Source organism: Aythya marila (genome assembly GCF_965140915.1).
Source record: "Aythya marila genome assembly, chromosome: 12".
NCBI lineage: Eukaryota > Metazoa > Chordata > Aves > Anseriformes > Anatidae > Aythya > Aythya marila.
Window position 1 is genome coordinate 4,049,285 of NC_139053.1, and position 25,275 is coordinate 4,074,559.

Below are 25,275 nucleotides of genomic sequence, written 5' to 3' on the forward strand. Positions count from 1 at the left end.
CCACCCTGTTTTGGTGTGCGTGTATCTGCTGGCTGGAAATTTTCAAATTAAAATTAATTTTAATACTCTACAGTTCATTTCAGAATGTTAGGTATTAGAAGTCTTCTCCTGTTAGATACTGCTCAAAGATGACAGATGACCCCATCTTCAGGTTGGGTTGGGTTTTTGTTTATTTGCTTTTAAAGCTTTTGTTAGTGATTTCCCCCCACTGTCCCTGCAAATACAACGTGTTTCTGGCCATTTCTGTTTTATCAGTCTGTAGGCTTCTATGGCACAGCTGTACCACTTGGTAGTGGCAGTTAACCACCATTCATTCATTACTGCAAGCTCTGTAGCAGTACTTAGCTATCTATTGTGACATATATATTAAATTGTAAATAAATAAAGCTAGCGGTGAGATAAACATATACTACATAAATCTATCAGAAAGTCAATTCAAGGTGACAAAAAAAAAAAAAAAGCTTTTTCTTCAGGTACTAGCTACTAGGAAAGAAGCAGAAGTGACTCCAATGTGCCTTATGTGAGACAAAGCAGTCAGTTTAAAAATAAGAAACCTAAGATAGGAGGGTAATGATAGCATTACAGTGCTCATCTTGCAGGTTTAGTTTAGATTTAAGTTCTGATTCTTTTTATTTATTAAGACAGAAGTTAGTGAGATAGAAGTGTTCTGTATCTCATGTTTTCAGTTTAGGGTATCGTACAAACATACAATGAGAATTATTTACAGTTCTTATGACCCGAGCAACTCCAGTAGAAGACAACTGGGAGTTGCAGAATTTTGGGCTCATAGGAACTGTATTTAAACCTGTATTTTTTAGAGCAGTTTAAGCACGTCATAAAACAATCTTATTTAAACAGCACATCTGAGCTCCGTTACTACTTTCTTCCGTGCCTTATTTCTAACTTCTGTCTTGAACTGTGTGTAATGCTTGATGGTTTTCATAGTGTCATAGAATCATGGGTCTTGTCAGGAAACTACCGAGGCCTCTGCAGAGTTTTGGTTGCTGTACCCAGTATGTACAAACACATGTACAAATGTGCTTGTAGGTAATGGAAGTATGTATGTGCATAGGTGTCTGTACGTGTCCTGCAGGGTGTAATAGATACATAGAACCCGAATGGGTGTGTATATTGGGAGGGAAAAAAAAATAGAGCAACATAAATTTTGTCAGTTAATGGGTGGTGATTCTTCTGTTTCATTTTTAATAGGTAATGGAGTAACCTTGATAGTAGATAATCAGCAGCTGGACAAATGCAACAATAATCTTGCTGAAGAGAACGAAGCACTGGGAAAACCTAGAAATAAAACTTCAGAAACACTTAGTAAACATTCTTCAAATTCTTCATCAGGTCCCTTATCATCGTCATCATCTACACTGTCCAGTTCTAGTGATGTAGTAAGTACTGGAGATTGTCTGCATTTTGCCTTTTCCAATTTACTTGTTTTCTTTACTTATATTGCTGCAAAAAGCTCAGAATCCTAGTTAATTATTTCATCCAGAATCCTAACTTGCATAAGATGTTACCTCTTATGCAATTTCTACACATGTAAATTGCAGTGTGTTTTTTAACACAAAACGTGTAGGAAAGTGAATACAGTAGATGTAAAGCTTCATAGCCCTCCTTTCTCTGAGAAAACTGTATTTCAAAAAAAGACTGGTAGTCCTAAGCCATATGCTTAAAAAGTAATACAAAATGCCTTATTAAAAAAAAAAAAGCTTGAATGGGAATTCTGTTTTAAAAAAAAAATAAATAAATAAAAGATAAAGCACCAAATCACAATCATTTACCAATACATTTTTAAAACAGTTTGTTGACTCAGTAAGAATTCTGGATTGCAAGTTTTAATACTTAATAAACACCTTTCAAGTTTTGCCCATTGCTAGCTTTAATTTTAAGGGAAAACTCACTCACTTTATAGAAAGACTCACTTATTCTTAAGAAAAACTCACTAATACTTTAAATTTTCCTGAAGGATTCTGATGGAACACCTTGCAAAACCTCTAAACAATTGAGTTGTCGTCAGTCTACGACAAACAGAGTGGGGTCACAAGAAGTATCACTGGAATCCTCCCAGTCAAGTGGGAAAACACAAAATAGCCAAACAGCCAATACATCCAGCAACACGAACAAATCTCAGGTTTGTGAAATGTTTAAAAGCAACAACTGTGTAGATTATTGGAATATTACACATGCCCTCCCTGGAAGGATAGTTTGTTCTGGAAAGAAAACAGTGTGTTTTTCTCTTCCCCTTTGCCCTACTAGAAAACTTTGAACACTGAGTGTGTCTAAAAATTACCTGGTTCTCTATTTAGGTTAGGGAGGTGAATTTATAATGGTGCTTTTCCTAGCCTTACACAGACTAAATTGGAGTGACTTTGTTTGGGGAAATCTAGATTTGCCAGAAGCATGCACTTGTGTTGTCCAAGTTTCCTTTATGCAAAAATCATGTTGGTCTAGTCTTAACTGCTGAATTTGAGATCTAATGAGATTTGCATGCACTTTAACAAACAGCAAAAATGTATGTTTAAACTACGACAAGCTGTTGATCCTTGTTGAAATATCTTCTGTTAAGGGAGATGGAGATACTTGCTGACATGAAATTCCTTTAATTTCCGCTTAAATTCAAATGTCTTTATGATGAGACCTGCCAGAGCTTATACTAGAGGGTTTCTCATGTTGAGAATACTTCTGTGACAACTCAGTAATCTGGAAATGCTGTATGCCTATATGTACAATATACCTCTGGATAGATGCAATTTACATTTTTACACTTTTTCAGAATTTATTTTTCATTCATTAGAAAAGTCCTAGTCTGGAATCTTCTGGAGTAATATTCCTGAAAAGTAATTCTGAAGACTTGCTGGTTCCTGTTTGCTGGTGATCTCTAGCTAGTAACAAGGAAGTTTAAAAAACAAAACAGGCCTTGGATATATACTACTAAATTCTGTTGCTGGAATGTGAATATGCACAATCTGAGATAACGTGCCATCTGCAAAAAGACATGATATAAAATTAGCCTTGGTCTTAAAAGAGTGTTGTCTTAACTGGGCAGGGAAGATAGATTTGAGCAATCTTCATCTCTTCTTGGATTATGGACTTCTGTTTCTGTAAAACACTCTTTTGATGGCTGTGCAGCGGATGAGAGAAGAGTTCTATCATTTTCAAAATTCCAAGTGCTATATACTCATCACTCTGCATTTGCATGGCTTCGGGTCTAGGGATGAGCATTTTGTCGCAGCCAACAAAATGAAAAATACGTGGTTCTGTGCTGCTGCCTAAGCAATGGCCTAGCTTCTTTTGCCATGTCACGTTGTTTATGTTAACACTGCTGTGAGTTATTAACGTCCTTGTTATCTGGAAATGGGGTTGTGTATTTGCCACACTTTCTCCTTACACTGACTTACCAGGCTGTCTTTTATTTTTGCAGCATGGATCTGCACGGTTATTTCGCTCTTCTAACAAAGGCTTCCAAGGTCCAGCAAACTCAAGCCACGGTACCTCAGTCACAAACAAACAACATCAAGGCAGCAAATCACACCATCAGTACTTCCATGGCAAAAAGAGGAAACACAAGAGGGATGCGGCCCTTTCAGACCTTTGTAGATAGTTGCCTATTTTATGACTGTTCTTCTGTGTGCAATGATCTCATGCTACAGGATAGTTTGATAGTGACTCCTTGGATCTCTTCCGGAGCTTCAGACTGTTCAGACATTGATTAGCAACTGCATTTTTTTTCCCAGCTCGCCACGGAACGGATCATGAAGATTGATCACTGAAAAAAAAAAAAAAAAAAGAAAAAAAAAAGGAAAAAAAAAGAAAAAAAAAGGAAAAAAAGAAAAAAAATTAAAAAGAGAAAAAATAAAAAAAATACGGAAAAAGGCTGCTCATTTGATAAGTCATATGCTACAACAGGGTCATTTAGGATATTAAAGCTTGAATGTAAAATAAATGTATTTCCCATCAGCTCATGCTGACCTGTAGGGGTAGTACTCAGTGTGTCTAGGGGGTGGTAACAAACAAATAAAAAAATAGGAGAAAAGGCAAAAATTTGTATTTTGAGGGAAACCCAGCCTTTAAAGGTGAAAGTAATTTGTGCATGATTTTTTTTATTATTTTTGCATATACTTACCATTTTATTGTGTATATATAGATGACCATATAGGAAAACTGACATTTGTAATAGTGGATTTGTTAATACTTTTTACATAACATTACTGTTTAAATTGTAAACATAAATTTTTCTCAGGATTAGTTTGGAAAATAATCTGAATTGTCATCTTAACATCCATATAAAGAGACATTACTAGTTATATTGCTCAGAATTTCTTTTCTTGGCATTTAAGAGATTTAATAGAACATTTGATCTGCAAAAGCTGTTCCTCTGAAAGAAAGGTTTATAGTGGCAAATGAAATTTTTCATTTGTATAAAGTGTAGATGTACTTCGTGTAGACACTGAGCTTGTCATCTCGGAGAAGTAACCTTCACCTTGTTTTCTAGAGTGCCATCATTTCAGGCAATGGGGTTTTATAGTTGCACCTTCCTTCTCTTCCTTGCCTTAGTGGTCCCCCCCTCATTTTTTTTTCCTTTTTTTTTTTTTTTTTTTTTTTTTCCCCACGTTGGGGGGGGTTGTTTGGTTGGTGTTGATTCTTTTTCTCCCTCTCCTTCTCCCCAGTTTAAAAAACAAAACCAAAACAACTCAGTTTGTTACAGATGTTTGCATTCCTGGGCTGCTTAAATCCCATGCCTCTTTGTTTGTGCCTTCCCTCCCATTTCCAGGTTGGTTTTTTTCTTTTATATTTCTGCTAACTCCTGTAGGAGATGATAACTGTTGAAGCTTTAAGTAAATTTTACAATTAAAGTATTTTTTCTCACTCCCCTCTAAGGCATTTTTATATTTACACTTAATAATTAAAAACGAAACAAAAAACCTTCAAATAATGAAATATATTTTATATTGCCTTAAAGACCCAAACCTTTCATATCTCATAGTCTTTCTTTGTTGATCTAGTTATCACTTCATTTAAACTCCACATTTGTCTGGTTCAGTCACATTTTAAGCCTAGGCTGCAGTAAGCTTGATGCCATGAATGCGAATCAAATGTGTAACTACAGGCATAGTTTGGAAAAGGGGTTGGGACACTTCAATGGTAAAATGTTAAGTGGCATTTACTTTCACATATTTCTTTAAAGAGGAAAGTCTGTACTTAGCATACGTGGCTGTATTTAATGCAGCTGTTCTGGAGATGATGCTTTTATAAAAAGTACTATTAGCTTTTAGAAACTTTTTTTTTTGTATACATTTGCAGAACTCTACAGACCAACTTGACCTTTACTGGGCACTAATGAGTGCAATGATTTTTAAAGTAAAATAATGCTAAAATAAGACCAGAACTGATGTCATCACTTAAATTAATAAACATTTTCAATGTGTTAAAGTGTTTTACTTCAAAAAGGAAAATATATATATATTATTCCAGAAATGTTGAAAGTCATAACAGTTACTCAAACACTAAGCTTAAGTGATGTTAATTTGACAATATTTTTTAAAATTTTTAGATTCATATTTTAATTTGAGATAATTTTATCAACACGATGTTGAGCTTTTGTTCATAGAAACTAGTAAAAGTTATACCACATTATGCATAATCACAGTATTTATTTTGTTTTAGATTATTGTGAATGTGTAGACTTAAGTTCACCGCTTAGGGAACAATTATTTATAAATTATATTAATCCAGTATTGTTAGCTGCTATTAGCAAAACTGTTCCAAAACTTAATACTTGCAAAGATCTGTATCGCATTTACCACACTGAAGTGTTTTTAAAAGAATCACCCTCATTGTTGAAAGCAAATGTACTCTTAGGGTGCAGATATTAGTGTTCCAATAAGCATGTGATAATTTTAAGGTGGTGGTAGCGGGAAGATAATCTTGATTCCATTGGGAATCTTAGGTTTGCCTCAATTTATGGTTTTCATAAATTTAATGGAAAATAGCTTTTCCTGGACTGCTCAAGTTTCTTTTTGGTAAACAGTATCTTTCTAAAAGAAGAAAAAAAAAGCATGAAGGAAGAATTGAGGTATTTTACATTGCCTCAAATGACCAGCATTGTATTCATAAAATACTGTATATCTTGCAAATCTTTATTTAAACAGAACAGTTGAACTGTTCGTTTTTCAATCTGAAGTAAAATACTTTCAAGACCTTTTAGTTTGCCTGCTCATTTGTCTTGTACATTTCATCTCTGTATTTGACTCAAGTCTAATTCCTTTTTGAGTTTCAATACTTTTGTGAAGATTTTGTGAATATATGAAAAATAAATGTTTAATCTAACTACTGTAGTTTATCACCATTCTTGACACTTACCCTGTTTTTCCCTTTGCAGTACTGGAAGGAGCAGAATAGTCAGACCACTTTGTAACTTTTGTAGTATCTGGGTGCTTCTCGCTGGGAGCCTCAAACTTCTGTTCAAGTAGGGCTGGTCTGTGGAGCTGAAGCAGAACCTGTGTTTCTGAGAATGAGAGAAATAATATATATGTATATTTTTTAAGTATTATTTTTCTATAGCTTTCCTCTGCAGTATATGTAGGAACTTGTGCAGAGGTTGGTTTACTTTGGGCTCCAAACTTGTGTTGTATCTAATGCTGCAGCTGTAGTGCAGCTGTCTTTCAGAAGTGGCACTCTGAGCAGGACATTGTGGAAATACACAAGTTAATTTGGGTTACCTTTGGCTAGAAAGTTTGTTTAGCATAGTTCCTGAAGCAGGGTTGATTTTACTAATGTATGGCTTTGGTTATCTTCCTTGCATAGATCAGTAAGACACATACATACTGACAGCTCTTACAGACTTGCTGCTGGTAGTTTAACACAGACCACCTAAAATTCTTAGGTACACTTCCTGTTGAACATCAGATTGATTTATTACTTTTTTTTTTTTTTTTTTTTTTTTTTTTTTTTTTTTTTACATTTTTAAAGGATAGATCAAATAGTGTTTATACTTTAAAAGCTGTGTATTTATTATTTTTTATATTGTCAATCCTCTACCTTGTGGCAAAAAGGTGAACTGCAGGTAATTCTTTGTGACACACCATGATTCTGTTTATTGACCTCCATGTTCTGTGTGGCATCCTCAGAATTTACATCTCATGTTTTTAAATCTTAAACGAAGTTATTTTCCTAGAACTAAATTGTTAGAAAATAAGTTGGCCAAATTGCTGGTGGCAACTTTTTCTTTCAAATTTATTTTCAAAATGGATCTTTTTCATTTCTGAACTCATCATGTATGCTTTCTAAATGCAATATATGAGAGAGTAATTAGAAAATAGTCTATCTTGAAAATGTTAAATAAAAGCAGCCAGCCATTTGACATGCTAAAGCTCGCGATAGATGTTAAGACTGCCAAATTTATTTCCTGAATAGTAAAAGCTGTAGGAGATTGCACATACTTTGCAAAGTATGCAATTACTCAAGAAAGGAGTATGTTTATCCACTCAGGGGTTGTAATAAAATATACCTTTGATTATTCCAGCTACTGTTAAAGTGTGAAAACTAGTGATTACTTACTCCACTGATTCCTACAACTTGATTCTTTTGCTTAACAATGCAAAATGATTTTCTAGAATCAAGTTTGTCATGTCTTGAAATGGTGTTTCTTTGTCCTGAAAGTGCAAAATGCAAGAGCTTTATTTTCAATCTAATTTGTAGTGTTTGTGTAGTTTCTCAGAAGTGTTTTCCATTTGCAGTGATCTAAATGTTAGTCTTGACTCTATTTGCATGAGCCGTTTACCAGCAGTTCTGTCAGATATTCATGGATTCATGAATTGTAAAGCGTGTAAACCTGTGTGGTGTTGAACGAAGTCTGACAAACCATTGGTTCAGTTCTGTTGAGTGTCCAAAAAGCAAACAAACAACAACAACAACAACAAACCACCACCCTTATGCAGTGATATAAAACTACTTTTGCTTAGGTATGGAACAGTGTTTGACTCCTGTGCTGAAAGATCATTAAGCAATTAAAATCAGCTGATTAGCTATTAGGAGAACAATCAGTACTCTCAGCTGCATTTTTCCAGGTCTAAAGTTCATTTACTGCAACAGATATGGTGATAGCAAAATCTGAAAACAAACCTGGTTAGACTGTTCTCTTATGCAGCCTGACCATGTAGCACTACGGTATCTTCTCTGAACTTAATGTTCCCATCTTAAAAAAACAAACAAATCTAAAAACAAATCTAACTTGCTGGTATGTATACAACTGATGGTTGCACCTAGAGTATGAAGAAATATTTTTGCCCCGATAACATTATGTGGTTTAGGTGAAATATGCATTAATGCTTGCTGTTTGTAAATCCCTAGTTCTGTGACCTATTTCCAAACAAGACTTGTTCATTCTTACAGTAAGTAGGGGACTGACTAATGATGAGATGTGTGTTTTTTGGTTGTTTGTTTTTGTTTTTTTTTTTCCTCTTCACTACAGTGGATATTGAATCAAACTCATTTGTGGTTGCCTGGTAATCAGTAACTATGAAAAGACCATTCTCAGTCAGAAAAATCAATGACTGAACCAACAGCAGGTAGAAAATCTTTCATATTTTCTTCCTTCAGTGCTAGCTTGTTTGCTTATTCTTTTCAAGATGTTTGACAATGCAAGGGAATAACTTAAAAGGTAATGTAACCTTTTCTATAAGATTTCTACTTACATCAAGCAATGTCTTACTGAACCTATGTTATAATGTTATCTTGTATCCATCAAGGTGACAAAAAGCAGTCTAATTCCTGAAAACTTCATGTACCTCAGAGCTGGAGTGTGTGCTGTCCAGTGAATGACTTCTGTGCAGTGTCTCAGCAACATACCCCAATTAAAAAAGGTAGTTTGAAGGTTTCTGTTTTGCAATGTTGCTTATACATCATACTAGTTACTTAAGGTTATAATAGCTTATTTGGTACTGCTGAGCTACCATCTGCACTCCTCATACATCCCAAATTCTAAAGAATCCCACTACTCTAAGAGTATAACTTAGAAAACTGTATATTTGTACTTTAAAAAAAAAAAAAAAAATGTAACCAGTGATAGCAGGGTTCAATTGCCAGTGGCTAAGAGCAGTGCCTGCGGTAGAGAAAGGAGCCATTGCAGTGACCGGCTGCCCTGGCACCCCCTTGGCGCATTCAGGCAGCCTTCGCCTCCTGGCAAAACAGGCCGTAGAGTGGACCCACCTTCCTAGGCAAAGTACTTGATTTAAATACACTTAACAATTAAGTATCTCTAAATTCTTGAGAGCAAAGTCACATGCTGGTCTATCAAAAACAGAACAAACTTAGAGTGCATGGGCAAATACAGATGTTGGGAAACCTAAAAGCTGAAACATTGATGTAAAAGGGAAGGAATTCAAACTTCTGCAGTTTCAGTCTGAAAACCTTACTATGCATGGATAGTCTGATTTAAAACAAACAAACAGAACCCTAAATCTTCAAATGGTATTACTGCACTTTATTTCTACTGAGTAAAATAATGTTTTACGTTATAATGGTGATTTTAGAGGGATATTTTTGAAGTAAAAACGTTAACAATTCAAAAAATAATGCTAGTTCTGTAGCTTCTCTATATTATGTACTTTTTTTAGTTATCAACACTATCAAATCTGTCCATGAAAAATACTGTACTTGAGTTGCGTGTATGAGTTTCTGTATGTGTACCTGTGGGAGAGCCTGAATATTCTAATGTGGTTTAGTGTGGGAAAACTACAATTAGCAATTTTGATGAGCTGGTGCAATACTAAAAGGATATATATTAGAACTGATGTTTACTTTTCTGATGTCATTATTAGAAAGTTATTTTAATTTCTTATTTCATGGCCTCCTTGATATCTTGATTTTATACATGTTTTCTGCCTTTGACACATCTGGCCTGTATGAGAAATCACAGGTGTCCTTTTCTACTGCCTCTGGCTGGGATGTTAACTTTTCCTGCAGCAGCCCACACAGTGCTGTGCTCTGCACTTGTAGCTAGAGCTGCAGTGGTATCACACCAGTGTTTGCTGCTGAGCAGTGCTGGCACAGCATCGGGACTCTCTCTAACCCTCCTAGGGAGTGGGCAAAAAAGTGAGAAAGGACATCACCAGGGCAGCTGGTATAAACCAACCAAAGGGATATATATTCCATATCATGTGGTGTCACACTCATCAATAAAAGGTGGAAAAAGGAAGAAGAGGGGCGGGGTGGGCTCTCGTGCAAATCTCTGTCCTCCTGAACACTGGCTACGTGTGTTGAAGCCCTGCTTTAAGGATGTGGTGAAGCATCGTTCGTTTGTGGGAAGTAGAGAGTAATTTCTTTCCTCTGCACTTCCACACAGCCTTTTCTTGTTTTGTTTTTCCTTTTTCCCCTCCCTTTTCTTTTTTTTTTTCCTCTTTAGTTAAATTGTTTAATTAATAATAATCTTTCCTTAATATTTTTTTTTTCTTTTAATTATATTATCCTTATCTTAACCTATGAGTTGTTCTTTCCTCTACTTCTTCCCCTGCCCTTCTAAGGAGGGGGAGTGAGAGAGCAGTTGTGGTGGAGTTCAGCTGCCTAGCATGGTAAAACCACCACACCTTTATCCTACCTGCCTGCTGGCATCAGTTAAGACTTGATTTAATGAGCAGGTAGATCACTATTAAAGAACAGTAATTATCCATTTTTGATATAATCAAAAATTTTTGATACAGTGGAACTCTGATTTCACTACAGTAACAAACTAAAGCATTTCTCATCCTAATTCTTCTCAGCTTTAGGATAATAACTATATCGGTATGTTTGAACATGCCAACTACATGGAGGAGAAAACAGCCTTTTCCTCAGTATAAAGGAAAACAAAAGTATTAGAATACTTAAAGCTCTCTGTGCTAATATAAGGCTAGATCCTGAGGTAATATAAATCATTTTTGCTCCATTAGCTTCAATATAATGGAGCTATGTTAATTTAACCAGATGATTTTATCCACTTGTTTTTAATTGCTTTGTAACAGACTTTTTGTTTGTTTGTTTCAGTACATCCGTGTTTTCTAGTGGATTCTCCAGGAACTTTGTTGTAGAATTTATGTAGAAGCATTTTTCCCTAATAATACACATGGTCTCTTTGTTCCTTCCTGATTTTTCTGAAGTATTTTTGGTTTCCAATATGCCCTTCTAGCTACTAATGTAAAGATATGGGAATTGCAAATTGAAAACAGCTGAACAGTTTCATCATTCACTGTGAAAATAAAACAATGTGTTACTTTTTGTGTTCCTTAAATCAGTAACATCTTCCATTTTATTATAAAACCTACTTGCAGTGCTGCAGTCTCTAACAGAGAGATGGCCTCCTTTCATTTATGTTCTTCCCTTGTATAACTTACCAATTAGGGAAAAGAAAGAGTGACCACTCAATAAGATCATCATAATCATTTTTTAGTCAGTAACAGACTGGATCTTCTGTCTCTCTGCACTGCTGTGGATAATTTGATTTCCAGAAGAAAACGTTAACATTTTAATACAGATCAACTTGAGTATACAGAAGCATTATAAAACAGGTCTGATCTCTTAGTGCAGTCCAAATCACAGCCACAAGCACAGGTAGAAGGTTTAAGGGGTCAGCCAGGCACTGATTTTAAGGCACAACACATCTTCTTGCTTTGCAGAAAAAAATGTTAGATATGAGTGAGAGAGGAAATTGAAGTACTTTTCTGATTCTTAATTCAAGAAGTCAACAAAACCTCACAGCCAAGGCTTCAAAGCTGAAGAACATCTCATGGGGAGACTTGAACTCCTAAGTCCTTCAGTTCCTTTAGAAAATGGCATATTAGCTCCTCAGTCATATAGGTACTTTTTTGGGACTGTTGATGCTTTTCATAATTTCTTCTATTGTTTCACAGTGCTGTGAGTTTGTATGGTTTTTAAGGTTTTATTTGGAGAAACTACTTTTGTAGAATTAAGTCCCACTGACTTTCATGAAATATGGAATGCTAGAAAATAAGATCTTGGTTCCAAGTCAGTTGGAATCTGGGAGACTTTTAACACAAGTAACAATTATGACAGGAGACCTGAGTAGCTTTTAATTTCCCTAAAGACACAGGTAACTCATATGGAATTGATTGCTTTATTTAAAGAAAAGCAGCAAATTATTCCCAACAGCTCCTTCAATTGATCTGAGAGATCAGAAAGGCAAATTACATAGTAGCAGTGAAACTCTTTCTTTTTATCATGGCTGATACATGATATCCTGTAAATGCAGATGATATCAATGTAATAGCTCAGAATAATTTCCCTTTCATTCCTTCCTAAGCATGTAGTGTCTAGCACGTTGTGATTGTTTTATTATTAGACATCTTTGAACTCATAAATTTGCAGGAAATAACACACAATTTACTCAAACTATTTGTCTCATCATTCACTAAATTAAGACAAGACTGTCTTGGTCACTTTTTCTGGATATTTTATTAACCGCTAAAAGGCAGCATGATAATACATAGTTTCCTAAAACAGGCTGTTTTCTGTGATGTTGCAGGATTTCAAAAGACTTTTAAAAATATGTAGCTATATCTAAAAGTCTTTGTGCTAATTTTAAAAGTACATCTTAATATACTGTCCTTGTTAAGATCATAGAATCATAGAATATCCCAAGTTGGAAGGGACCCATAAGGATCATTGAGTCCAACTCCTGCAGATTACGCCTAAAAAAAGTACCCACAAAATATTCTCCTGCATAATAATTTTTAAATTAGTCTTAAAGATTTAGAAATATCTTCTGAAATTGTGACTACATTTCTGATTTGCCTTCTTTGTTTACTTATTTGCTCAGCAGCTATCTTTTGAGTATTAGCTGACTAATTTATGGGAGCCACTAGAAATCAAAATGTTGAAACACTTTGCAATTAAATGATAAAAAAGTAACTTATTGGGTCCAAAATCAACCCTTTTACTATTGTGAATAGTCCAAGCAAGTGTATTCTGAAGGCAGACTCACACAATGACTTAAGAATCCAATTTAACCCCCCAAATCAGAATTGTACTAAAAGAGTTCTACATTTTCTTTCATTTCTGTTGCTTTTAAAAAAATAGTGATTTTTTTCCCCTTCTTTTATAATAGTTCATAGCACTGGGCATTATGGCAATTTACCTTGAAGCATACATCCTCATTGTACAAAGTAGACTTCTGTAATGCTCTATAATTCAATTTGTAAATGCTGCTGCACATAGACTCAATATAAATAACACATCAACAAGTAATTCATATACAAAATTGAAAAAGTTTGACTTTTGTTATATTAGATTTTATCAGCTAATGTGTGGCATTTTATTTTAATAACAAATCTATATTTATGATAGCTTATCCAATTCAGTCCGGAAAGATTTGATTTGTGTGTTTAATACAAACATGTATGTTTTATATGTTCAATATGTACATATTGTAGAGCTGCTGGACTTTTCCTGAAAAAGTGCTTGCGAATAATAATGTCTGTTCATCTGAGAGTAACGTTTTCAGGGAAGCAAGTAAAATCATAGGGACTGCTATTTTCTAATTTGAACATTTTCAGGTGGACCTTCGATAAAGGGCTCTTATTTTCACAGTTTCAAACATCTACAGTTATCACGTACACACAGGAAATTTTAGACCAATATATAGGTGCAAAAATAAATAATACTAATTATTTATTAGTATTGCACTAATAAAAGTACAGGCAAGGTGCTATCACTCTCACCCGGGACAGAACCTTACACTTACGGCAGCCGCAATGTCAGGCGCTCTCCAGTAAGGGGTGGTAGCATCTCCTCTGTGAAATTCAGCCGGCTGTACTCGACTGTACTGTGCGGCACTCGAGGGAAAAACTAGCTGCAGAAAAAGAAATGGGGAAGTCGATCCACAGCATCTGTAGGAGCCAACGAAATTTATCTTAATTTCTACGTTTTGCTTTTTATCCTTTTATATCCATTTTGCTAGAAATGTATTATGTTAGTTACTGATCGTTTAAGAATAATCTGTGCAACAGTGTACATACAGCACTTAGTGTTTTGGAACCACTACCATTAAAAAATTACACTGTCAGTAGCACTGATTCATGCAGGAAATTTAGAACTTTGTCTGGAATAGCAAATATTTGTGGATATACAGAAATGATGTTAAGCAATCTGTGTACTCGGAAGGTCCACAAAATTCTGATGAAGTAAATGGAATCCATCTGTTCTGAAATCAGTCCATTTATGATCTCAGAAGAACAATGTATTTTCCATTTCCTGCATTTTTTAATCCCTGTTATCTACTCCAACATTCAGTGAAGACAAAGGATTCTTTTTAACAAGTGTTTTACTGGAAGATCTTCTTTTTTTTTATTATTTTTTTTTTCCTCTCCCCTAAGAAATGGTCCAAATAGCCTATGCACTGCTTCCATGTGAACATGCTAATAATTTCCCAGTGCTTTTCAGATGTGCTGTGGCCAAAACAGGAATGGGAAGACCCAGGTAAGATGAAGCATGTTGTGCAAGACTGCCCGTAAAAGAGTCACAGGACACAGAACAGAGGAGCAGAGTCCAGCCTGTTCGCTGCCCCGTCCTGTGCCTCAGGTATGACAACTGCTGCTTCTCCAGCTCTGTTGCTTACATGCTTGTCCCATTCAGAGAAAGCTAGATTTTTATTCCTCTCCAAGATTCCCGGTCCCAATAGCATCCTGAGTGCCTGGCAGTGTCAGAGAGCTGTTTGCTGTTTGCCCACCACCATCAGACAGGAGCGAGGTGAACGCAGCTGTCCTGCCTGCAGTGAATGTGCTGAGCGGTGCTCGCTTGGAGGGGGTGAATTCAGGCACATAGACTCGGGCCTACAGAGAAATCGTCAGCTGGCTAGCAGTGCCCACGCCAAACGCACAGTATTTAGCTCCCATATTACGGCAGTACCGTCAGCCCCGGGGTCACAGCGTGCTGTTAGCACGCCTTGCCCTTCAGCAGAGCAGCTGAGGCGGGGTGCACGGGCACCTGCTCCTGGCGTGGCCCACAGCGCCTCACGCCAACCTCTGTGCGGCTCGGTGTGCTCTGTCCCCCTCCACGAAGATCCGTGACCTCCCAGCGCCTGCCACGGGCCTGGGACCCCGGACAGCTTGTTGAGCCACGGGGACACGCTGAGGAGTCCCGGCCAGCCCTGCGGAACCCACCCACGAGCCCGTGAGAGGAGCGAGGCGGTCGGCAAGCTGCGGAACACGAAGCCGTCACCGCCCTCCCCGCTGAGAGCCCTGCGGCTGTCCCAGCACGGCGCCCCCCGGGGCCCCGCGCCGAGCCCCCCGCCCGGCCGCCCCTCAGCGGCCGCCGCCCGGAGGCGGGCGGGGCCCTGCCGCGTTCCGCCCTCCGCGGAGCCTCGCCGGGCCCCGCCGAAACCTCGGGCGGCGGCACCGGCCGGGGAGGAGGAGGAGGAGGAGGAGGAGGAAGAGCAGGAGGAGCGCCCGGTCCTGCCCCGCTGCCCGCTTCTCTTCCGGCGGCCTCAGGTGAGAGCTGGGCCGGGCGGGGGGAGCCGAAAGGTCCGGCCCCCGGTAACGCCGACAGAATGGGAATAGAGGCAGAGAGGGACGGGGGGAGAAAGGCTGAAAGAGCGAAACTTGCGGGTAACAGCGCCCCGCGGTGCGCCCTCGGGTTGCTCGGGAGCAGAGCCCCTGGGGCCGCGGGGCTGTGCCCGGAGCGGGGCGGGCGCGGGGAGCCCGCAGCCAGGTGAGCGGGGCGAGGTCAGCGCACCCCCGGCTCTGTGCGGTGCCCGCCGTGCTTCTGCTGTACTTTCATTGTTATTTTTAATAGTAATAGGGCTCTAAAATGGTCCTTAAACATCCAAAGAAGACTTGAAACGTGTGCAGAAGGTTGGCTCGGCTTATCGTTTAGTGCCGAGGAACCAGTCAGTCATTCGGCTCTGCTCTTGGTAGGAAGCGTTACGGCGCTTCTGTAACAAGTGAGCACTCGATAAAGGGATTAAAACATTTCAGTGCATATAACGTGGTGCTTGATCATCATTGTTAGATCACGTTATGTTTGCCCCAGGGAGGTAAAGCACGTCGCTTAGCAGGGGCATGTCATCCTGCAGATGTCACTGAGGACCCGGGACCATTTTAAGGCTGCTGACCCCGAGGCTGCCTCTGTAATCATTCGAGATTTGGTCTGCAGAAGTGCTGAAGTCTCACAAAGACACTTGAAAGCGTTTTTGGACGCTGAAAGTAAATATTCAATGTAGCGTTTGAATTCAGTTCAGCACAGAAGCCTGCTTTTCTCCTGTCAGCGTGTTAACATTTTATTTGTATTGGTCGCTGCTTAACGTGTTTGGGCATGGACCAAGACCACGCTGTGCTAAGTGCTGTGCAAATACTAGGTGAGGAAGTCCATGAAAACGCATCTAAAACTTGTGGGTTTGATTCTGAGGCAGTTGTGACTTATTATAGGAAATAAAGTGTCCACTGCTGGACATGGGAGTGTGAAAATTTCTACAGAGTAAGAAACAGATGCACCTATACCTGTGATAGTGTTTTTGCTGCTTTGTGCTATGATTCACTATGCTGGGGTCTTTTTTATTTATTTAAAGAAACAAACAAAATCTATGAAATTGTTTATCATTATCATTAAGCATGCAGGATTGCAGGGAAGAAAGTGAGAGTTTCTGGGAGGGCTTAAGGGTTCTGAGTAGGTCAGAAATAAACAAATACCGTGCTGTGTGTGTGGTTTGTTGTCTGTTTATTTTAAAGAGATACAGATCTTTTGGGTGTTGATGTCCTGATCTGGAGGTTTTTAAATGGTCCCCTGTAGGGGGAAGAACAATTTGTTGCAGGTCTATGTTAAGACTGGTGATACGGTGTTCTCATGGTATGCTTGTGTGTATAGTGAAGCAAGTACATGTAAAATAAATCTGTGTTGTAGTGAGTGGTTGACAAAGTCATCACTTACTGACAGCGATGTAGAACAGAAAATGAGGAGTGTGAGGAATAGCAGCCTCGAAACGAGAGAACAATACTGACTTCTAATGGCTGTTATAGCATGTTATTTATGCTTCCAGAAGCCATTACTAGCAGCAATTAGGGTCATTGGGGGTTCTTGTAAAGAAGCCATTAAAGTTCTTAATTTTTTTCTTAATGAAGCTAACGTCAACACCATTAGGAGTAAACAGGGAAGACACTTCATTCCCTAATGTATGTGGATATTTATGTTCTCATGGTTTGTGCTAAGTGAAAGAGCAGGTGCTGGTAGAGAGCTAATTAGTTTAGGTGTTAGCCTTGAGACAGATGATCGTTGTCTTCTGTTAATGTGGGTGTTTATGTAATTGCCAGTTGCTCTTGGATCAAAAAAGAAGGGAGGGGGGAGAGATAATATTCCTTGTAGAATTAAAAAACAAAACACTCTAAATTGAATTCTTGCATATCTATTTCTTGGGATATATCTTTGACTCAGATTTAACTAATGTAACAAATGACTGTGATTTTAATCTATTGTGAAGGTTTTAAAACACAGAGTGAAGTACTTCACACAGGGATTCCTCCCTCAGTCCCACCATTTGTGTCCAAGCTACATTTTATACGTTTTATCTTTCTGAAAAAGCCTGATGGTTGGAAGAGTCTGCTGTTTAGATTAATCAAATACAGGAGTTAAAGTGCACTGAGCAGGTCTTCTACATTCAGACCATCTTTTGGGGCTCCTATGCAGAAATCTGTACATGCATTTATAAATCAAAGATTGTTTTATTGCTAACAAGAAAGTAACCCTGTACCTGTGAGCTGCCAGCAGATGGAAGAGGTGTTCCCCAGGAGCTGCCCACTGCGGCCTGGCCTGGTGCCCCACGCGCAGCCTGCCCTGGGCCTGCCTGGCTCCTGCCTGCTGCCCCTGGCAGCTCCATTTTGTATCGAGCAGGTGTTGCCAGCTGTGTGTTCATCTTCCCACTCTGGCAGGAGACTGAGGAAGAGAGTTTAAATATAGATGTTGTGTCTGGAAGTTGAAACTTCTAGTTATGAAACGTACTGAGTCCTTTTTCCAAGTGTGCTAGTTGCTTGTTCCTGCTGTTATTTTGGGCTAGATTTAAAGCTCTCGTGTGAGAAGCATCTGTGCTGATAAACAGTTCCAGAGATTTAGGCATACTGTTAAAAGGGAGTTAGGGACATTGTTTAAAACAAGGAAGTTCCTCGGGTGAGAACCGGGACCTTCTCTAACTGGAGCCCTGTCAGTACTGACATTCACGAACACCTCTCGGTGAAGTGCCCTGTCCCTGTAAAATGCCTTTTGAAGAGCCAACCTGTTCGTTCAAAGGCTGAATGCTGCTAAATAGATCATCTATTAAGCTGGTATCTGTAAAGTTTCAAGCTGACTATTTGCTCAGCTGACAGGATATTACAGTGTGAAATAGTTTGTAACCACTCTGCATTTAGATCATCATGCATTAAAATAAGGAAGTGTAGCTTCTTCCTTAGGTCAGTATGGTGCACTTCACAAGTAGTCAGTGTCTTCCGTCTGCTGAAAAGCATTTTTATATTTCATATTTTGAAAGAAGGAAAGATCTATTTATTTGGGATTGACTCATACTAATTTGAAGAGCCATTTTTACATGGAAAGAAAAATGCTCTCTTTGTTTTTATCATGAGGAAATAAAAGAGTTTTATACCATTTTTATTAATTTCCGTCGTTATCTGCAGAGGAATCTTCTGCTGTTGCTTACCTTTTGCTTTGTGTACCATCCTGTTTTCCTGAGTCACGCTGGGTAGGAACCAGGCTGTCCTGCAATGTGTCAGCTGCGGCCGGAGCTGCCAAGCCATGGGGTGGTCAATAAAGGTAGAGGAGAAAGCAATAGATTTGGTCTTTCCTTTTGCATGTGTTTTTCTTTGCTTAATAAGCATGGCATATGACAGTGTAAATATTTTGTGCTGTAGTAATACTTCCTGCATGTCATCTGTAGGTTGCTACTGTAGCTGAGTATTCTCTCTTTGGAGTTACTAAAATGAAGGCAGAAAAGGTGAAGTCATTTCCTCTATGTTATGCAAAGTTTAGGTGGTTTGATCATCAGCTAGTTCTAAAAAAAGTGTTGTAAAGAGAAGTCCCTAGTACAAATAAATTATGTTTTATATAAATAAATAAAGCAGAAAATGAGCAGACTGGACATTAAGTAAATAATGACTAAAACCTAGGGATATGTTACATTTTACTAAATGTAGGTTATGCAAACCACCTAAAATGGCAAAATTTAAGCAGAATACGGGACTGCTGTTCCTTTTCTAATGGAGGTATTGCTTTGACTCAGTATCTTGTAGTTATTGGCATGAGTTTATATTGAAATGTATCCTTCAAATAAAACAAATGTTTCTATGTAGCCTGATTTCAGTATTTTTTATTTTATATAAATCAAGCAGGTGTTCTCTTCTGTGTGAGCCAGGTCGCTGTTTTGTTTTGTGAAAAATGCAGCAGATTCTGGTCTGCCCTTGGTTTAAAGATGAAGCCCAAGTTGGCCCAAATGAGACCCAGGGTTGTATGTACTGCTTCTCCGAAGAGCTTCCTTGCAGCTCGAGTTCCTCCCAGTAGAACTGTGTCTGAACAGCTGTTCTGCAATCCTCATTTCAGCATTAAAAGTAGCTTCTGGTCTGTAGTTAGACAGAAGGAACAAACAGGGTGTGTTTAACTTCTGTTTCTTGACATAAAACTAAGTGAATATGTAACACATTGCAGTTAAACACAGAAATCACAAAGACTACCAAGGCTGTAATTAATGTCCTAAGTAAAAGAAAGGTGACGAGTGTCTTCAAATATGGCTGGCTGTTTCTGGCAACTTCCCTCTGAAGTGCCCACATGCTGTATGTATGTGTCTGCCTGCATAGTGCCGGCTGTGCTCCAGCAGCTTGCAGGGGAACTGACCGAGGGCATTTCCAGCTTCGCTCTGATGCCTCCTGCCTCACAGTTTGCTTCAGAGTAGCTGCAGGGCTTTGTATCGTCCTCCATTCTGCATGATCCGTAAATGAGTACTATTTGACGTGAGAGTTGTCTTTGATCCCACAATCAAAGGAACATATATTTCTTCTGAGATTCTCAGCAAGTGTAGTAATAAATTCTCTTTTTATAAAACTGCCTTGTAAATGACTGGTTATAAAACCATGAGTGTACTCTTGTACTGTAGCCAATATAAAAATGTTTTTAAAGGACTTTGATTAAGTTCTAAGGTCTTAAGTATGCATGCTTTATATAAGGGAAGAAGGCACCCTCTGGAAGTGTTTTATAGATAGAAAAAAGTTACATGTAGGCTATTTCTACATTTTACTTAACACGTTACTTTTGTCTCTGGGAAAAGTTTTGTTATGACTAATAATGTTAGCATTTCAGTGAGTTGGATAAAATATTTTAGTAAAATGTAACATATCCCTAGATTTTAGTCATTATTTACTTAATGTCCCATCTGTGCATTTTCTGCTTTATTTATTTATATAAAACATAATTTATTTGTTCTAGGGATTTCTCTTTATGACACTTCTTTTTAGAACTAGCTGATGATCAAACCACCTAGCAGTGACTAATTTTTATTCAGATATAGTCTTCCATCCATGTAACCAAAATGATGAGGCGACGAGGATGCCAATAGCATGACGAAGCACAGGAAAGGGCTGGATAATGAATACAACTGGGAAGCAGCCATCAAGTTGGATTTGAAGCACACTGAGGCACAAAGTCAGCTGAAATTAATGGAAATGGACAATAAAATCTGATCATTTTAAATGGCAGATATTCTTAGCGCCTGGCTCACGTCAGCCTGAATCCATCTGTTACATTACTTCAGGTAGGACTTGCTGAAACAAGCTTGAGCTTAGTCAGGCAGAGGGGGGAAAAACAGACTGGGGCAAGTAGAGAGAGAATGTACTTCCTACTTGCGCTTTTCTACGTGTTTACAGCTCGTTGCCACTGAACTTCTGTGGGACTGAATCAAAAAAATGAGTTCCAGTAGCAGAATAAATTTTCGGTTTCCATTTCCTCATTTGAAAGGAAGCTGGGGTATGGCTATTGCCACTTTCTCACCTCCTGACGCTTTCTGCCTGATCTTCTGCTACTCCTTTGCTGGCAATTTTAGGCAGCTGCCATGGAGGTGACTGCCATCTCACTATCGAGTTGGGTGGGGGAAGCAAACATTTATATCTTTGTGTGATACGCTTTTACTGGAATAAACTGAATAACAGAAGAGAAATGTGTGTGGGCTTTATTACTTTCTTGCCGAGAGGAGTGAGCCTGCTTGCTCTGGCTGCATAGGCAGCCGCAGTCTGAGGTGGAGCAGCAGTGCCACCAGAGCTGGAGGCCTGGCTGGGCCTGAGGAGAGCCCAGCTCTCTTCTTCCCCATGAGCGATCTGGCAGGGGACTTTTTATTGGGAAAAGTCTTGTTTTACCCTCTAGAACTGAATCTGGCAGTTGCTTCAGAATCTTGTGAGCAAATTGAAATTTGGCTTTTTGTATGCAGTTCATGAATTTGTCTTTTTTTTTTTTTTTTTTTTTTTTTTTGTTCTTCCAGTAAGGGTTTTGCATATGTACAGGAGAACACAGCTTCTTTTGGCAATGTCCTTAAATTGCTTTCTGCTTGCTAGTTATATAAACGTCTTTGTAAAGTATTTTTTCTGAAAATACTCGTCTGTGATTCTGGTGGGATTCCTATGGCATGGCTCAGAGAACTGCTGCCCCAAGGAGAGGGCAGTTCTGCTTGCTTCCCCGGGTCTGCTCCCAACCCTCCTCAAATCAGTCCTGTTGCTCATCTGACCAGCTGCTGAGCTGTTTTGGGGAACTGCATGGGCAAAAAAAGCTTTTTTTTTTTTTAATTGGATAAGCATTTTTTTTCTTCCGAAGGAACAGAACAACCGGGAGAGAGGAAGTGGCAAGACTGTATTGCTGAACTTCTGGAGAGACAGGCAGAGACCGTTCCCTTCTTTTAGGCAGTAGCTGTGTTGTAAAACTGTGCTCCTGTTACCCAAGTAGTAAGCTGTACTTCTGCAGGCATGCTGGAAAAGTGACCTGGGCTGTATTTTGTTTTGAGGTATTGCTAGCTGAATTAATTGTTAGCCTAATTACAGGACTGCATAAGAAAGATCTTCACTCCTCTGCTTTACTTGTACAGCAGGAAATGAATGTGAAAATATTTCACGTTTGTACTTCTTAAAAAAATCTTTTTTTTTTTTTTTTTCTAAGTTCCCGAGGAGCATCCTGTTTTGGATTTCGTATTTTATACTCTTTATTTTTAGTCTGCTTATTGTAATAAAGCATCAGTTACAAGCCCCCCACTCCCTTCTCTCAGGACACTGCACTTTTAAAATAAGGCAGGAGATGCAACATGGTGTTTTATTGACAATTGTGTTAGCACGTATTGTGATTTGGTTAAGGAAGTGCGAAGTTTAATGTAACACAACAGTATGGAACTCACAGACGTCAGAGGGTAGTCAAAACTAGGAGTTGCTCTGAGAAAGTGCGAATTTGATAGCAGTATAAACACCACATATATCTTTCAAAGAAATAGGAAAAAAACAGCACAGTTACTTTGTAAATGTGACTTGATGTGGTTCTTACAGCGCCACAAATATGCAAGATTCCACACAGGCAATTTTATTCCCCCATGAGCTGACGCGATGATTGCATGCATGTTCAGTACTCACTTGCAGAGTTTCAGAGCGTGATTTAGGGACATCAATTGTCAGCGTGAGCAGAACTGTGCGCGGGTGTTACGTTGCTTCTGGTGAGATGCAAACCAATAAACTAATAACACTGCTGGGTAATGGCGATTAAATAGGAATTCATGAATAATATATTGGAAGAATAAAGGCTCTTCCCTGCCCCCCTAAGATTCTGGATAGATTGAGGCAAGAATCAGGCTGCTCGTGTTCGTATACTGAATGTGTGTGTTCCGTAACTGTTGATAAAACATGTTTAGACAGGGAATTTGGATGTAGCTGTAGCTAAACTGGTTTACCAGAGTAACTTTAAACACTTGTTTTAAATGTTGATTGAATTTCTGTCCTGTGCTCATACAGGCTGTCACGTTTTATCATTCTGCTGTACTTATTTTTACCTGTCCTGGAAGTTATTTTGTCATTAAAATCAAGCCAAGGAGTGAGGCAGCACTTCTCCAGCACACAGTGTATTCAGCATGCTGAAAGCTACGCTGAATTACATAGTGAGTAGCTGGAAAGAGAATGAAGTGTTGCTGTTCTTACATGCTGGAAAACATTCTCACTAGAAATAGAGGGGATTTCAAGAGTGGGGAAAAGTGGCTGAGGGGGGAGATGTGAAATGACTTTAACTGTGGCACTGTACTCACAGAAATGGGCTCACTGTTGGCTGCAGGCAGAGGAGACCAAATTATGTTGTATAATAATACTCTCTTGGATCTCAGTAAGGTTTTCCAAGATCCAGAGTCAGGCTGGATTAGCACTAACACTGAGACGGAGACTCTGGAGGTACCAGAAGGGGGAAGGCCACATATCTCTTCTGGAAACCTGGCATGGTTCAAAAGCTCTTGCCTGCACCTATCCATTGCGTTGGAGACCAAAACGGTCACAAATGTTGCCTTGAGTTGCAGAGATGTGAGCCCACGCTTAGAGCAAAGCTCTAGCAGTAGGCAGAGGAGCTGTGTGGTCTCAGCGTGAACAGCCCCATCTTTCTTTTCAGTGTCACGTCTGAATTTAGTAAGTTCTCCTGCATGCTAGTTGGTGGTTAAACGGCCTGATTTGAGCTCTGTGTGCAGGACAGTGGTTAGCAGTGTTTGTGCCCACCCTGTAGGTGAGTGATGCAAGGCTTTCAGGGCATGAAGGAGGGTCTGGGCTGTGCCTCCCCAGGCTCCCTCACAGAGCCCAAACCTTGGAATAGCGGCCCTGGGCCGAAGGTCAGCGCAACTTGCTGCGTCTGGGGAAAGGGAGCTGTTCGGGAGGCCCATTCAGCAGGACCACTTCACTCCTGCAGGCCAGGGTACCTGGCAGCCACAGGGACACTGAGCTGGTTGTGGGGGGACTTTGTAAAGGTTTTCAGGTGATGCTGGAGATCGCTAGTTAGTGCAAAACCAACTATCCTGTGTGCTGTTCCCTGGCTCTCCCTTCTCTGGGGTATTCTCTGGGGATCCGGTTGACGCTCTGTAGGGCTCCTGTGTCTCCGTACTCCACACCCCTCAGTGCAGGCTTTTCTTTGCTCTGCCCTCTGAGAAGGATCCCGGCAGGCCTCGATTCTCTTACCGTGCCCTCAGCTGCTGGTTTGTGCCTCTGGTCAGGCACAAACCCTTGGGTGGGCTGTTGCGTGGTTACCTTGCGGTTTGAGTTTAGACCTGAAAAACTGGTTTTTATAAGCACTAACCACCTGTTCTGTTAGGGAACGGCCGTGTAATTGTGGACGGTCTTTAATGATGTCTTGTTCAGCAGTGGAGGCTGAGCGCCGCTCCTCCCTCTGTAGTGCAGTACAATCCATCCTTCTAACTGGGTTCGGGTTCTTGAACAAAAAGTTACCTATGAACAGTTAGAAATGTCCAGCTGACCTTCAGAATATGGATATTCATTCCCTGGGTAATCAAGAGGAATCCGTGGTTGCAGAGCTGTATTTTACATCTTTGTTCTTTCTCCCTCTCCAGAAGTGCGTGCAGCCAGGCTACCTGTATGGCTTCTAACGCTGCCGTCACGGAGCAGCTAGGTAATTACGGCTCTGGTAGTTTTTAGCCAGTAATTGGGCTGGTAACTGGTCTGCATTCAAACCTAAGAGGATGACTGCACAGAAAGTTGCCAAGGAACTAGTTATAATGCCTCAGTTATTACTTGAGTGTATTATTATCCTGCATAAGGTAAAAGTGAGACAGTTTTTTTCTACTTTCATATCCAGGAGGATGCAGTTTGTACAGTAGCATTTGCTATGAGAGATTTTACATGCTATTAATCCCCAAATTTTAATTGATCTACTAATAACTTATTCATGTAACTATGCAGTTAGTTTACTTTACCGTGATAATCTTAAAATATACATATTTAAAATCTGGACAATTTGATATTTTGGACAGAATGCAGAACATAGAAACTACATTGCATGCCTTGTGATTTGAAGTAAGACACCATGGACTGTTATGGGCTATTGATTATTAATTTTTTTCTATGTTGAGGTATAGGATGCAAAAGTGGGCAACAGTGATATTTTCCCACCTGTCCTTTCTCTTTTAAAATAAATATACAAAGAGTATTTTACAAGGTGATAACCTAGGGGATGAGGGAAACCCCCTCCTTGCAGTATTGCCAAATGTCACTTCTGAGGTTTTTGTTGTTGTTGTTGTTTTTT

The 25,275-nt window shown here is 39.2% G+C and overlaps 2 protein-coding genes across 7 annotated transcripts in view; both read left to right on the forward strand.

The window, feature by feature from the left end:
* Positions 1 to 6,331, forward strand: part of TENT4B (terminal nucleotidyltransferase 4B) — a 41,633-nt gene extending 35,302 nt beyond the window's left edge. For 2 of the 3 annotated variants that reach the window (XM_082770217.1, XM_082770215.1), the window contains 3 exons: positions 1,210 to 1,397; positions 1,976 to 2,140; positions 3,431 to 6,331. In XM_082770217.1, the coding sequence (XP_082626343.1) occupies positions 1,210 to 1,397; positions 1,976 to 2,140; positions 3,431 to 3,610 (533 nt within the window). In that variant the 3' untranslated portion in view covers positions 3,611 to 6,331. The remainder of the gene's footprint in view (positions 1 to 1,209; positions 1,398 to 1,975; positions 2,141 to 3,430) is intronic. The other variant, XM_082770216.1, reaches the window with a different exon arrangement.
* An 8,239-nt stretch (positions 6,332 to 14,570) lies between these two features.
* Positions 14,571 to 25,275, forward strand: part of ADCY7 (adenylate cyclase 7) — a 62,377-nt gene continuing 51,672 nt past the window's right edge. For 2 of the 4 annotated variants that reach the window (XM_082770092.1, XM_082770095.1), the window contains exon 1: positions 14,571 to 15,485. The gene's annotated coding sequence lies outside the window, so the exon portion shown is untranslated. Of the gene's footprint in view, positions 15,486 to 15,687; positions 15,706 to 16,333; positions 16,352 to 25,275 lie in introns of those variants that run through there. The other 2 variants (XM_082770093.1, XM_082770094.1) reach the window with 2 other exon arrangements.